The sequence below is a fragment of the Elephantulus edwardii genome, unplaced genomic scaffold, assembly GCF_000299155.1.
Source record: "Elephantulus edwardii isolate Elephantulus edwardi_28Jun2011 unplaced genomic scaffold, EleEdw1.0 scaffold00140, whole genome shotgun sequence".
NCBI classification, from domain to species: domain Eukaryota; kingdom Metazoa; phylum Chordata; class Mammalia; order Macroscelidea; family Macroscelididae; genus Elephantulus; species Elephantulus edwardii.
In genome coordinates, this window is record NW_006399890.1 from 845,534 (window position 1) to 861,803 (window position 16,270).

General features: G+C 40.8%; 2 protein-coding genes across 3 annotated transcripts in view; one reads left to right on the forward strand and one right to left on the reverse strand.

The window, feature by feature from the left end:
- The window catches only part of AP5M1 (adaptor-related protein complex 5, mu 1 subunit), a 44,275-nt gene extending 42,599 nt beyond the window's left edge, over positions 1-1,676 (reverse strand). The window contains exon 1 of the mRNA XM_006894328.1: positions 1,603-1,676. Within this exon, the coding sequence (XP_006894390.1) occupies positions 1,603-1,676 (74 nt within the window). The remainder of the gene's footprint in view (positions 1-1,602) is intronic.
- A 401-nt stretch (positions 1,677-2,077) lies between these two features.
- The window catches only part of EXOC5 (exocyst complex component 5), a 73,207-nt gene continuing 59,014 nt past the window's right edge, over positions 2,078-16,270 (forward strand). Inside the window, exon 1 of one of the 2 annotated variants that reach the window (XM_006894329.1) lies at positions 2,078-2,358. In XM_006894329.1, the coding sequence (XP_006894391.1) occupies positions 2,332-2,358 (27 nt within the window). In that variant the 5' untranslated portion in view covers positions 2,078-2,331. The remainder of the gene's footprint in view (positions 2,359-16,270) is intronic. The other variant, XM_006894330.1, reaches the window with a different exon arrangement.

Here is a 16,270-nt window from a genome sequence, read left to right on the forward strand (position 1 = left end):
AAAGCCCAAAATCCCTGTAAATGTTCATTAAAACTAATAAAATTTAATAAAATAAAAAACAAACAAAAAAAAAGAGCATTTCCCATTTCCTTTGTTGCAGAAAATCCATTTGGTCTGTACTGATCCAGATAAACAAGAATTAACATCGACATTTCTGAAAGAAAATTAAATCTATAACACACTTGTTTATTTAAAAAAATTAATATTCAAATAGAAATCCCCCCAAAATACATGAACTACTATGCCATGTGTCAGAACTGACTACAAGATAACTTTTCTTTTTTCCTCTAAATGAAGTGGAGGGAAATGAGAGTTAGGAAAAAAGATACTAAATTTTATATATAGGTAAAACGAAGGGTAATCTTAGATGAACTAATGAAGGTGAAGAATCATAGACTAAAGACTATAAATCTTCAACCCAGTAACACCACCACATTTACATACTAGGCTACTAACCAAAATGACGAAATGTTCAAAGCTACTGTGGGAGAATGGTGTGGCAGCTGCTTCCTTATACAGCCTCAGAGATCCTACTGGGGGGGGGGGGTGATTACGTCTTATACTGTTGCAGTCAGTAGCTATGGATTTGATTTTGATGATTATATGGAAACATGGTAAACTAATTCCAACTGTAATGCTAATAAACTGTTTAAACTGCAATGAAGCAATTGTTCATACTCACAAAGCCAATTACCTTTTCTTTAAAGTACATTAATCTTTATCACCCACAATTTCAATTCAGAGCCAACTTCTTTACCATAGAGCTTTCCTCTGTGAAGAATGAATGGCCAGTGTTTACTGAGAATAACGTTAAATACATTATCCAACTGCCATCTATGTTTAAAATCTGTAGTTCTCTTCCCAGAACAATTTATTTTTATTTAAGTGAAAGTTTACAGAACATGTTGGTTTCCCTACTATCACTAATACACTCCCAGGGCTTTCAATTGACACCATGCAAGAAAAAAGTTAATACAACTTAGCAATGAGGCGTAAGATTAAAGTGAGTCTGACAGTGTTCAGTAACAATTTTCCTAAAGAATGAGTTCAGATGTCCTTAAATTATTTCAATCAGTGCAAGCAGAAATCTGAAAAACGATCAGAGTTCATTCACTAAATTGTGTGGTGGGTTTTTTAAACCTTCCTTTCATTATGTACATAGCAATCTTAAGCATGTGGAGTGAATTATAACTTTTAATAATACTGGTAATAGAAAACACATGCAATACGGTGATGGCCTAGTGGTAAGAAGCTGCGCTGCAATTCGGAAGACACACGGTTCGAGTCCACCAGCTACTCTGCGGGAGACCTCTCCTCCCGTGTGATTAACTGCCTCTGCAAATCTGCAGGAGGGTCAGCTATAGGTGTGGTCTGTTTCCACTCGATGGTACACAACAATTTGATATGTGCCAAGTATCAACTAATTTAATTTTCACAACACTATGAAGCAGTAGTACTAAAACCTCCTAAAAACAGCTGTAAAAGAGGTTAGGCTGTGGTGGAGCAAGGGTACAAGACATGACAAAATAATACTGCATGATTATGTCGGTGCTTTTCGGGTTTTCTGATCCATCATTCTTGAGTTTCCAAATTAGTATTTACCTGGAGAATCTCACGGTGCCACCGTGTGGAGTTCCTGGTTCGTGGCTAATCAGCCACACTGCCCGCTGGGCCATGATGGGCCGCTTAAGAATCAGCCTGTATCTATGGCAGCCGCCAAGAGCAAAGGGAGGCTTTCTCGTAATTTTTACCAGGAGCCCCGATACTCATCCTGAGTCACCACCTCCTGCCCAACCACTTAAAGGCAGGGCTCAGCAGAGAAGCTGCAGGTGAGATGACTAAAGCCTCTGATTCCCTTTGGGTCAAATCATGCCGCAAAATTCTCAGCCGAGAACATTGACAAACTAACGCACCCCTAGCAAATCCATCCCTTTCTTCCTCTCCCTTCCACTTCCGGGACGGTGGCCCGCAAGGATCGTGCTTCCTCACGCGCCCGCGAGCCGAGTCTCCCGTCTCTTGGCTCATTGCTGGCTTCCTTCCGCGGCCCCTCCCGACCATCTCCCAGGCTGCGCGCAGCTCCACTTCCGGCGCGTGAGGCGGTGACAATGGGAGCGGCGCGGGCGGCGCCGGGAGGCAGCTGACAGTCGTCTGTGGCTTTGCTTCATGGCCGCTCTCACACCCCGCCTGGGCTGTGTGGCGAGTGGGGGAGCCAGCGGCGGCTCGAGGCCCGAGCTGGCGAGCCGAGCGGGGACCTGTGCGTGGCGCCGCTGAGGCGCAGCATGTGAAAGAGGGACGGCAGCCAGTGCGCGGCGAGCCTCTCAGCCGGCCGGGATGGCTACGACGGCCGAGCTCTTCGAGGTGGGTGCCGGCGGCCCTCTGGGAGTGGCAGGCCCGCGGCTGCAGGAGGCGCGTGGGCAGAGGGGCTCGCGTGCGTCCGCTGTGAGGGTGTGAAAGCCGAGGGCGGGGGTGGTGCCGCGGGTGTCCGCGCGGGTGGAGCGGGTAATGGGGGAGGGGTGCTTTCGGGACCGCGGCGGGGAAGTGGGCGAAGGAGGGGAACCCCGAGTTAGAGAGGAGGAGGAGTGGGTGTTCCCGGCGGCGGCGAGAGGGAAGTCTCGGGGCTTCGGACGTTCGAAGATGTCTTCTCTGCAGGAAGGGCTGAAATGAGTCAGGAACCCCAGGTTGGGCGAGCCACGTCTTGACACTTGATCCCCGCCTGAAATTCCGAGGGGAATACCTGCGATCCTGGGCAATGAGGGCTTCTAGGCGTGAAGTCGTTGTTAGGAAGCATTACAAGTGGCGCTCTTGCTTCCCACTATGTACGCCCTTACATTTGAAAGAGCTGGAAGTGAATGTTTCAGGACGGTCGATTCCTACTTAGCCCTTCATTTAGAAAGCTGGAATAACATTTGTACTAGAGTGTTAAGAAATTTGGGGATTAGAAAACATAGAACTGCTGCTACCCAGTTGTTAATGCGCGCTACACGGTGAGCTTTCGCGTCTGTTTTCTTTTGGCGTTTTCAGAATCTAAAAAAACCTGTCATTTAATTTAGTAAAGTTCTATATAAAAGGCTATGATATTTGAAATAATAGGACGGGAAAACTAAAGAGCCACAAAGGAGTGACATAAGTAAAGCATCCTCTTTAGAGAAAGAAAATACAAAACACCCATGTGAAAAGACTTTAATTTCTGTGAGCAAGCACAGGAGCTTGTTTCATACTAAGTAACAAATAGTGCACTCATTGAGAATGCTGCAGTTAATTTCTTCCTGCAATAAGAAGTATATTTCTTTTGGATGTAAATGTAGCATTTTTTGTGGCTTAAAATCTGAATGTCACAATGTTTATAACAAGTGGAATTTTTTTTTTGTATTTTTACTACAATTTGGGTTTCAGTGAAAAGCTTTTGTTGAGAGGAATGACATTATTGCTACAATAAATTGTCATAAAATAGTGTGTAAAGAAAGATTATAATCACAGGGAGATTTCAGAAATATTAAGTATATTTTCTCAGACCTAAGTGCTGGAGGATATTGTTAAGTTAACTTCTCTAATTCCTTGTTTACTGAAGTACGAGGAGCAGGGAGACATTCTTGCTTTGTGTTCCTGGGGAAAATATCATGCAGTTTTTTTCTTGTTTGTAAAACTTTATACATGTAGAATACTAAAAAGTGATCTTTAATTTATTCAGTGAAGTATGAGATAAGCTAGCTTTTAACAGAAAAAAATGTTACATTAATATACATTTCCTAAGACTTCATTAGCCTATGAGTTAAGAGTCTTGTTTGGCGTTCACAGTTATATCTCAGGCCATATGATGTATATTTCTCTTTAAATATTTGACCATTTGTGTTCATTTGATTTATTTATGATCCTTGGACCTCATATTTTGGTTTATAGGATCTGATTTTTAGTAAAGTAGTAAACCCAAATTCAGTTTTGACATAACTCGGTGACTCCAGTTACAAGATAGTCCACTAATTCACTTTTTTTGGTCAGTGATACAGAATTATTCTATGACCACAGGGTTCTTAGAGCCACCTTAATGAACTTACCTACAAATTTTAACTCTCATGACTTTCTCTTTCTTGACTTGTTGCATCATTTAAATAAAGCATATGGTGGTGGTGTTAAAATGAACATTCAGTAGCTGTTAACTAAGAAATATGTTTGTCCAGCCTTACGGTAGTTTCTGTCCTTGAATGTTTAAGCTATGCTCTTTTCCTTACTGGGAGGGGGGACAACAACTCCAGCCACTGCTGTTATTTTCCTGTTGCTGTTGCCTTAGGATCTGAGTTGTAGAGCAGGCCGGGAGTGTCTCTTCTGCTTCCCTTTCTTAGTCACAGCCGGAGAACTGTGGGAAACAGATTAGGTTGTAGTCATGGATATATTGTTTTCATATATCCTGATTTTTTGCACTACTAAGTAAAATTGCACTACCTTATTCTACATTGAAGTGAGAGGTTAAATGATAACACAATTAAGCTGTTTGAATTCATAGTATTTCACAAATGTTAATGATATTTTTAAAAACCTTACTTGTCTTAGGTCATGTAAACAACTTTATATGAGAAAGACAATGTATAGTATCTTTTTGCAGTTAATAGGAGTGATTTACTAATAAAAAACAAACTACTATTGAGTTGGAACCAACCCTCCTTTGAGTTTGTGAGGCTGTCATTCACATAAGAGGGTATTGCTCATCTTTCTTATGTGGACCTGCTGGGAATTTGAACTACTAGAGAGGGGTGTGGCCTTTAGGTTGGCAGCATAACTCCTTGCCTACAGACTAGGCTGCCAGAACTCTATTAGTAATAGATCTGGTTACTTAAATAGTGTCCGCCCTTGAACTTGCTCATACTACTGCTTTCTTGTTTCAACCTTTGTTGACAAATCTTTGATTTGTCTACAGTATTTGTAAATAACTATCTCAGATGAATATTATGAATGTGGATTCTTGTGGTCTACTTGTGTCCTCTGTATGTAAAAACTGATTTGGAAATACCTTTTTGGATAATATCTTTTTCTGGTTTTGCAAGTATTCTTCATTTCACTTATGGGGACATGCTACTCCCTTCTAACCTTCTGATCTTCTCTCCTAACATTCTTCAAGAGTCTTTTTTCAGAAGCAGCTTTTATGAAAGAGGCCTCTTTTTTACTGTGATAATGCATTCATTCCACTAGTATTTGCTGATTCCTATTAACTTCAAGATAAAAACACAACTGCCATCAAGTCATTTCCAACTCATAGTGACCCTCTAGCAGGTTTCTGAGGCCGTATATTGCAACAAGAGGATATTGCCTATCTTTTTCCTGTGGAGTAACTGGTAGATTCACATGGCTAGAGATATGCCTGTGGGTTAACAGCACAGCTTTCTATGGGCTTTGATGCCAGAACCATAATTAATAAGATCACATGTCCGAAAATAATCTGCTTAATAGGAATATTGATAAGGTGAGATGTATTGCTGAAAATAAAGAAAAAAAAATACAGGCCAAATAAGTTTTGGAAATGAATGGATTCTTGGAGACTTACAGTGTCTTTTACAATGTTAAAGATTTACAGTGTCTCTTACAATGTTAAAGATTCTGAGAAGCCTAGTAATGGTTTAAACTTATTTTTTTAAATGTTTCTTAAGTTGATTTTGTGAGTTCCATGGAATGTGCATCTTTTAGGACATTTAATTACCCATTTATATATATATATATATATATATATATATATATATATATATATATATATATATATATATATTTGCAGTCACATAGAGGAAGAGAAGATAGATATTTGAGGATATACTCCTGTAATAAAGATCTGAATGGTATCAAAGAGGTCTAGATGCAGTGCCATAGGAGTTGACAGAACAGAAAGATCACCTCTAGAAGAGGCAGAAGATTAGGAGGTGATTTGAATAATCTATACAAAATGGGTTCAATTTGGGGTTGTGAAACTGGCTATAGTTTCTCATAAAGTAAAAGCTAAGACAAAAAAGTTTTAAATGTGGGATTTAGAAATCTGCAGTGTTTATTTTGACGAGTATAGCATGTATGAAGATAAGTAGTAGACTGAAAGGGAAATTGGGCTCTAATTGTGATCTAGGGAGCTCTGGTGGCCTAGTGGCAAGAAGGTGCACTACAATTCTGAAGGCAAGTTGTAAGAGGCCACCAGCTGTTCTTCAGGAGAATGGGCAGTCTCTTCCTGTGCAATTAGCTGCCTCTGAAAACCCGCTGAAGGGCCACCTATGGGTAGATTGCGACTCTGTGGTATACAAACACTAATTGGTGATCTAACATAAATACTATAGTCAAGGTTTGTTTGTGGGTTGTTTTTCTTTTAGCTTGTAACCCGACCGAGTGAGCAGAGTATCAAACAATATCATAAATATCACATGCAAGCAAGATTCTGCTGAAAATTATCCAAAAAGACTGGAGCAATATGTTAGCAGAGAGCTGCCACATGTGCAGGCTGGGTTTAGAAGAAGCCATGGTACTAGGGATATTATAGCTAATGTTAGATGGATCTTGGTTGAAAGCAGGGTGTACCAGAGGAATGTACACACAGCAAACAAAACCCAAAAATGATCACAACAAACTGTGGCTGACTCTGAGAAGAATGGGAATCCCAGAACATATGATTGTGCTTATGGGAAACCTAGACTTGGACTAAGAGGCAGTCGTCAGAACAAAGGAAGGAGACACTGCATGGTTCAGAATCGGGAAGGGTGTTCACTAGGGATGTATTCTATCTCCATACCTTTTCAATCTGTATGTAGAACAGATCACCCGGGATGCTGGGCTGTACGAGGAGGAATGTGGCATCAGGATTGGAGGAAGATTCATCAACAAACAGCATTATGCAGATGACACAACCCTGCTTGTTGAAATTGAGGAGGACCTGAAGCACTTGCTGCAGAAGGTCTTCAGTATGGATTGAAACTCAACGTCAAGAAAATAAAGATTCTCTTACCACTGGGCCAATTGGCAGCATCATTATGGATGGTGAAGAGATTGAGATTGTTAACAGTTTTAGTTTGTTTGGTTTCACAATCAGTGCTCTTGGTACCAGCAGCCAGGAAATCAAGAGATGAATTGCATCAGGAAAGTCTGCTGTCGGAGACCTTTCCAGAGTACTGAGAAGCAATGACCGAAGGCTGGAGACTAATGTGCACCTAATCTAGGCCATAGTCTTTGCATTTGTGTGCTATGCATCAGAGAGCTGGGCAATGACTAGGGATGATAGAAGGAGAATTGATGCCTTTGAGCTGTGGTGCTGGAAAAGAGTGTTGAATATACCATGGACCGCTAAGAGAACAAACAGGTTTGTCCTGGAGAGGATCAAGTCAGGCTGCTCCTTGGAGGCAAGGATTCTGAGGCTTCATTTGACATAGTTTGGGCATGTTGCAAGAAGGAACCAGTCCTGCAAGAGGGACATCATGTTTGGGAGGGTGGAAGGACAGTGCAAAGAAGGAAGACCCCCAATGAGATGGATCGATTCAGTGATTGGGGTAATGGGAGTAGGTGTGTCAGAGACAGTGAGGTGGTCACAGAGCAGGTTTAGGGTTCTTGTACATAGGGTCACTATGAGTCACAAGTGACTCAATGGCACATAATAACAACAGGCTTGTTGATGACGCCTAACAACCTGGTATACTTAGTATATTCTTCACTAACACCTCAGTATAGAATCATTAGTCATCCTTTTATCTAACTTTTCACCATCCATGTGAAGCAATTGAAAATACCATGGTTTAGGTCACATGCACTATACTCTTTAAAGTGATACGCTTGTTTATTAGGACTTTAAAGAAATCCATACAGCAGATTTGTCTAATGTAATACATCCTTGATTTCTTGACTACTGCTTTTGTGGAGAGGATAAACTTAACCAGAACAAAATTGTTTTTCTTATTCCTTCTTTCATTTTCTTTATGTTAGCCCATCCATCAGATTTTGTAAACCTGACCATTTCTTAGCACTCCTTTCATCCGAGTCATTATCATCTCTTGATTGGATTATTCCAGTGTTTCAGGCTGGATTCAGTCTTGGAAGCAAGTTTGCGCTAGAGATTAGTGCCCTAAATGTTTATTAGGAATTAACTTTTAATGTCAGCAGCTGTGAAAGTACAGGAGTAGAAAGCATCTTGGACAGATGAAGAAGTAGAGCTGCAAATTGCCTGGTCAGTTAACCCTCTTTGGGCCAAAACAGACCTTGGTAGTGTTTTTAGAAGGCATTGAATCTGTTCTAACACATAGCAGTCTTTCATACCACAGAATAAAATACTTTGTCCTGTGCTTTCCTCACAGTCCTTGTTATGTTTGAGCCTCTTGTTGCAACTACTGTGTCAATCCATTTCATTAAGTCTTCACTCATTCTCTACTAAGCATGGTGCACTTTTCTAGGGACTTGTCCATCTTGGTAACGTGTCTAAAGTATGTGAAACAGTTTTGTAGTTCTTCTGCCTACAAAGCATTCTGGAATTTTACCAGGGCCTCTGCAAAATGCTAAAGAGTAAGGATGTCAACTTAACGACAAAGGTGCATCAGATTTGTTTCCTGTGCATCTGAAACTTGGGCAATGAATAAGGATGACTGAAGAAGTCATCATACCTTTGAATTGCAGTGCTGGTGAAAAGCACTGAATATCCCACAAACTGCCTAAAGGACAAACAAATTTGTTTTGGAGAAAGTGCAACAAGTGTGCTCTTTAGACGGAAGACTGGTAAAACTTCAGCTCATGTACTTTGGGCATGTTGCCACTCCTTGAAAAAAGACATGCTGGGAAAGATGGTGTGTCAGAGAAAGAGAAGAAAACTCTCAACAAGATGGTTTGACACAATGCCTGTAAAATAGGCTCATGCATATCCGTGAGTGAGTATTAGGATCGAGTAGGTTATAGCAAAGTTCTAATCTGTAATTTATAGATTCACTATGAGTTGCAGTTGACTTGATGGCATATAACAAAACAATAGGGAGCGTTCAAGCTGCACCTCTTCTAAGGCGTATTGGTTCTTCTAGCAGTATATTTAGTATTTGCCGAAACACAGTTCAAAGCTTCAGTTCTACTGTGGTCTTCCTTATTCATTGTCCAGCTTTTCATGGCACAATTTAAAATACCATTAATTGAGTCAGGAACATACTGGTCCTCACTGGAGGAAGACTCAACAGCCTGCAATATGCAGATGACACGACCCTGCTTGCTGAAAATGAGGAGGACCTTACCACTTGCTACAGAAGGTCAAAGACTGCAGCCTTAAATGTAGATTGAAGTTCACCATCAAGAAAACAAAGGTTGTCATCACTGGGCCAATTGGCAGGATCATGATAAACGGTAAAGAAATTGAGATTGTTAATAGCTTTAGTTTGCTTGGCTCTACAATCAGTCCTCTTGGTACCAACAGCCATAAAATCAAAAGACAAAATGCATTGGGAAAGTCTGCTGTCAGGGATCTCTCCAAAGTACTGAAGAGCAATGATAGCAGTCTGGAAACTCAGGTGTACCTGATCTAGGCTCTGATCGTTGCAGTTACTTGCTATGCATCAGAAAACTGGACAGTGACTAGAGTTGATAGAAGAGAACTGATGCCTTTGAGCTATGGTGCTGGAGAACAAACAGGTTCGTCCTAGAGAGGGTGAAACCAGGTTGTTCCTTGGAGGCAAGGATTCTAGAGCTTTATCTGACATATGTTGGGCGTGTTGCAAGAAGTGACAAATCATTGAAGAGGGACAGCATGCTTCGGAGGGTGGAGGAACAGCACAAGAGAGGAACACCCTTGATGAGATGGATTGAGTTAGTGACTGGGGTGATGGGGGTAGGTGTGTCACAGACAGTGAGGTTTGCACAGGATAGAGCAGGGTTCAGAGCTGTTGTGCATAGGGTCACTATGAGTCACAGCAACTTGACAGTGCATAACAACAACACAACATACATATGAATTTTAACTGATGTTATGCACAGGAATGAAATTGCTTACATCTGTGGAAGGAATCATTGGAGAAACTCAGTATCAGCAGTGAAAACTAGGCCAGGTTCTGACTGTGAAACAAACCATCAACTACTCATATGAAAGTTCAAACTAAATCTAAAGATGGTTAAATCAAATCCACAGGAACCAATATTTAATGTTGAGTCTATCCCATCTGAATTGAAAAACCATCTCGGGAACATATGTGAAGCCTTGAACACTAATGAGTAAAGACCAGATGAGCTGTGGGAGGATATCAGGAATATCACCCATGAAGAGTACAGATCATTACAAAGACAGAGGAGGAAGACAAGACTGAAATGGACGTCAGAAGAGACTGAATGTTGCATTAGAGCACCAAGAAGCCAAAGCAGAGGTAAGAAAGAAGGAAAGTAAGGAGCTGAACAGAAGGTTTCAAAGGACAACTTGGGGAAAACAAAAAGGGAATGTGCAGAGAGCTGGAGTCAGAAAATCAAAAGAGCTGAACTCTCTCTGCATGTCTTAAGGCAAATGGTAAGAGGTCTTGATATTCTTCTTTTAATCAACCATTGTATATTTTCCACTCTGACAAAGTCCTGGTATTGAATAAAATGCTTCTCTGCAACTTAGAGGAACCGTGAAGGTGCTGCCAGGTATAGGCTTTGTATTGACAGCTTTACTTACACATAGGATAAAAAGTTCCTCCTTAAAGATTTGGATTATATATGTTCACTACCAACTACCCTTGTGCAGTATAAATGCTTCTTTACTTTTGGGAGTAGCTCCTCCAAGATTCAAGTTAGACTTCTCAGCCTGGAAGAAAGTTAATAGGAAGTGTAAAAAGAGCACTAGTCACGTGGGGAGTACCATATCTGACTTTTACTAGTTGCACAGGAGGAAATTATGGCTGCCTACAGCATCAGTGACACAAAACCAAATCCCATGAGGTCAGACATGCCCCCCACACTCACATGTTTCTCTACTTATCTCACAATCGCTCTTACTGCTTGTCTGAGTTCAAAATCAGATATGATTGCTTACAGACCACAGAGATCCATATTTGGGGGGGGGTGTTAAAAGTTTATAATTCAAATTAATAACAAAATACAGTTAAGACAGCTCCCAAAAGTCCACGCAGGCACCTCAGCCTCAACCCTCGTGACTCTAATAGTCCAACAAAGTTCTCAGTCCTGCCAACATTGGCCACCCCCACCCTAGAGTCTCATCTCACATCCAGTTTTCCAGTTCAGCCATGTTGCTGCAGCCATCTTGAACAGGTTGGGGGACATCTCTCTTCTCTAGCTAGGCGAAGAATCTCTTTTGGTGTGGGAAGAATTTCTTGTATCTGCAGCTAAAGCTGTTCCCTTTTATTGATGAGACTAACCAGTCCTTTTGTAGATTGCTGAGACCGGCCAGTCCTCTTGTGGAATGGTAGGTGGCTGATCCCTTTGTGGATAAGCTGCCATGCGTAACTTGCACAGTCCTGCCCCTCCACCTGGGGGCAGTAATTTATAGTAGAAAAGTCATGGAGAGACAAACTCCATAGGAGGTTAGTGTAGTTAATCATCTACAACATCTGTTTGCTGCAGTTTGGTTAAGGGGTTACAGCTAATACACATTGCTCTTTTTCCTTTATCCTTTTTTTACTTTCCCTTAACTTCAGCTAGTGCTTCTGCTTCTTCTAGTGGCTTCACTGAAATGTGATCTAGGCCCTTATCCCTTAGATCAGAGTTACTACACTTGTCCACGTTTTCAGAAATGGGCAAAAATTAAACATTTGTTCCCATTTCTATTAGGTAGTAGTAGTCCTGCCTTCTCCTACTGATCAAGGTTAATTATCACTGCAAAGAGGGTCATTATCTTTTTGCCATTTCTTCCTTGGAAGTAGCTAAAGTACTCAGGCAGTACCTGTACACCTGTAGCATTAGTTTAATAGGACTTTTGTTATGACCTCAGGTAAAAGTGTTCCTTCTTTGAGGACTAAGACTTCTCACCTTTCAGGCCCAGAGTTGCAGGGAAAGCACAAGTAGGATGTCTTAACAAGTGCAGACATTCTTGCTTTTACTCCTCATCCCTGGGAATATTATTGGGAATACAGCACCAAATAAAGGCCTGAAATTGAGTGTCTACAATTCAGGAGCCCTGGTGGCATCATTCATAGGGAGTTGTATTGCCATATACCCACATGTATACTCCTTATTGGAGGATAATGCTCCATCTTGTAAAGTTTAACCTCGGAACTGGTACTTCACTTATGCCTACCACAGAATGTTCCTGTGTTCTATCAGACTAGCAGCTTCTAAGTTGTTTAGTTTGTGATGCAGCCAGTGGATGACTTGGTCATGTGTTGGTGGGTCAACTACTTTATCTCTTGCTGTGAAGTGAATCCCTTAGTCTGATGTTATATGTAGGATCCCTTGCCAGAGGAACCAATAGTACTCCTGAGCAAAGCGAAATCCATCTTGAAATGTGCATCTGTTTTTGTCAGAATGAATTATTCATTCTTACAAAGGGCACAGTGTAATCAGTTTGTCATTATGTGACTAATTAGTCTTTTTGAAAGATACCGACAAGATAGATTAGTGTTCTCAAAAGATAGTGACATTCTTAGGGCAAAAGTTGGCTTCTGCCACTGGCAGAGTGGATATTATTAGGATCAACTCGATTTCTAAGTACAGCTCTTGTGGCCTCTGTCTCTTGTTTATGTTACTAATGTCTTCATTTTGCTAGTGCTGAACAGAGCCTATCTGATGTCAGCTGGTATAGTCACTTTGTGCACTTTTTACTACTTCCATGGTGGATGTCTACTGAAGTCCAGTAACAGATAATACAAAGAGCTTCACAACTTTATGCCCATTCTTGTGTATCAATCTGTATATCCCTATCCTCGACTTTCTTCTTAATATTTCAGTATTTCTCCTTGCAGGCTGCTAACATTTAGGACCTTTGCCATTGCCTATGAATTTATTTGTCTAACCTCAGGCTGGTTCTCTGCGTCTCAGGACCCAGAACATTTCCTGAAGCTTTGTCTTTTGGAAATACTTTCTCTGGATCCTACTATCATGATTATCTTTGTGAAGCTGTAGGTTCAGTTCCTGATACTTAGCCAAGCCTCCATAAGTCAAGCTGTACTTTTTCATTAAGCGTTTGTCTGAAAGTCCTCATAAAGCATGAGGTGTGAATGGACAGAAGAATGTTAGTATAATAGTGATGGATGATAGAGGAGTTCAGGCTGTCTTCTATGTGGCTGTTTCATGGCTTTTGGTCTGTCACTGCTTGATTTTGGGTTTACTTCCATTTTATGATGGATAGTTTCAGGGTCCATTTGATGTAATGTCTTGGTAAAATTGATAAATCCAATTCATGATGCATAGTTTGAGATGTGTACGTGCTTTGTTCAGGTGTGCAGTCCTTATCAGGGAAGGTCTTACAGCATTACTTGGAATTGTTTCTCAAAAGAGGTAGAAATTTCTGCTGCAGAAGGTAAGACCTTCGACCCTGGGACCTACAATGCTGTGATCCCACATGACATTGTTTCCCATATTGATAGCTTTACTATTATAGGGTCTACCAATTGTTGTTGTTGTTGTTGTTATGTGCCGTCGATCGCCTGCGACTCATAGCGACCCTATGTACAACAGCCCTAAACTCCGCTCTGTCCTGTGCCAATCGCACTGTCTCTGACACTCCCATCCCAATTATCCCAGTCACTCAATCAATCCTCTCCTGCGCCGTCCCTCCACCCTCCCAAGCATGATGTCCCTCTCCAAGGACCGGTCTCTCCTCACTACATGTCCAAACTAAGTTAGACGGAGCCTCAGAATCCTTGCCTCCAAGGAGCCACCCGGTTTAACCCTCTCCAGGACAAATCTATTTGTTTTCCTAGCAGTCCATGGTATTCTCAGTACTCTTCTCCAGCAGTCTACCAATTATATAACCCATATAGCAGGATTGCTTGTAGGGCAGCCTGGATCTTCTACAGACAGAGCCTTTCCCTGCTTTTGTGTTGCCTCTTAGATGTGCTAGAATTGGTGCAATGTACTGCTTCCAGGACCTGAAGAGACCTGTGTGATGTGTGTCCTTCTCTGTGGTGGAATCAAGAATTTGTCCTTTATCTTATATCAGATGTTCTAGCATGCTCTTGACCACTGTACTGTTCGAAGTATTTACTTAATTAATTGTCCTTGAAACTGTACAAATGTGCCTGATTCTTTGGAGTGCATGGTCTTCGTATGATCTCCAGTGTACTAGTTAGTCATTTCTTGCTCATTGACCATGATGCCATTCACTTGTGATTGGTCAATGTGATGATTTCAAGATGTCTATATAGTACAGATCATATATAATAGAGAGCAGGTGAGTTCACAGCCCTGAAGTAAAGCTGTAAATGTTGACTTTTGTCCATTCTATACAAATGAATTGTATATAATCCTCTTTGTTGGTAGGTATATATCTAAAAGTAATTGGTCATATATAGTGTGTAGTATATTGACCATATGTGCTAAGGCTGAGAGATACTACATTTGACATGACAAAAACTGGACTACTTTTTGATTGATGATGATGTATCCATCCTCCTCCTCCAGTTAACTAAAAAAAAAAAAATCAAGAGACATGTTATATTGGGCAGATCTGCTGTGAAGGACTTCATTCAAGTGCTAAAGCGCATGGATATCAATTTAAAGACTAAGATGTGCCTGATAAAAGCAAAGTCTTTTCAAGATTGAAGAAGAATTGATGCCTTGCAATTGTAGTGTTACCATAGACTGCCAAAATAATAGACAGATTTCCCTTGCAGGAAATGCAAAGGGTGGTCTTTAGAGGCGAGGATAGCAGAATGTCATCTCTCAGTATTTTGGGCATCTTGTCTGGAAGCACCAGTCCTTGGAAAAAAGACATCACTGGGAAAGATGGAGAGTCAGAGAAAGAGAGTGAGACTCTCCACAAAATGGACTGACACGGTGACTGCACCAGTGGGCTTCAGCGTGGTGGAGAACGTGAGGATGGTGCAGGATAGGGCAAGGGTTTGATCCTGTTTTCATAGGCTGGCTGTGAGTAATAGACGGCTTGATAGCACCTCTGGGGGCCATCTGGTTTCTGCAGAATCCAGACTGGTGAATTAAGTGTGAGTGAGATGACTGACATCTTTTAGATCAAGGGTTGGCAAACACAGCCCTTGATACAGCTGTGTGTTTTTAAAGCTTTATTGACATGCATCTACATGCATTTGTTTATGTATTGTCTATGACTTCTTTTGTTCCTCAGTGGCAGCTTAGTAGTTATAATGGAGATACGTACTATGTAGTGCTTTAAGAAAGGGAAAAAAAATTGTTGAGCCATGCTCTAGATCCTAAAATAGGCCACTAATTTTTACCAACCAGCTTGATTTACTTCTTTAGCTACAGGAGGTTTCAGAGGTTTCCACTTGAACTTTCAAAGGTTCTTCCTGTAGACACAGAAACCAGCAAGAGTTGCATTAGCCACCAAATATGTCCATCCAAGTTATACATTTGGAGTCTTGGGAAATGACATTAAGTAGAATTCATTGGACCTACTTTAAATTGGACTTTGGCAAAAACGTGAACCTCGTAGAATCTTACTCTGACAGGGATTGATTATGCTCTGGACCAGTCATATCTCATTGGAAACTTAAACCCTGTATCTGACAGTAGTATTCCTTCTGTAGTACAGTTATTCATGGCCATGGTTCCCTTTAGGGAAAGATGAAGGAGTCTTTACTGTACACATTTGCCAGCATATTGCAAGGTCCTTTGTCCTGGAAGCCCACATGGGGAATTTTCATTTATCATTCATCCCACAGTTCTGCTTGGGACATATTTGTGCACTTGCCATTGCTTGCATACTGTTTGTTCTTGTGCTTAAAACATTTTTTTATATATCTTATTCCTTGAATTTATTCAGGTCTCTGGTCAAAATTTATTTTCTTAGAGAGGTGTTACTTGATCATTACATTTGAAAATGCTGTTATCTGTTATTCTCTTCTACTCTGTAGTTTTCCCCCCATGGTATTTATCTTCATATTCTGTCATTCTCCATATTAGATGTACAGGAACAGAAAGTTTTATTCCCTTTGTCCTGTATATTATTTATTTAAAAATAGTCTTTACCAGCTCTTAATATTGAAGGATACTTTGAGAGAATTGAAAATATGTGAAAAGAAAAATGTTTGCTTATTATTTTACCATGTCAATGATCTATATTGACTTAAAAATATTTGGACATAAACTATTTAAATCAGTGAACAGTATAGCCGTATGTTGTTGTTGTTGTTGTTGTTGTTATGTGCCGTCGAGTCGCCTGCGACTCATAGCG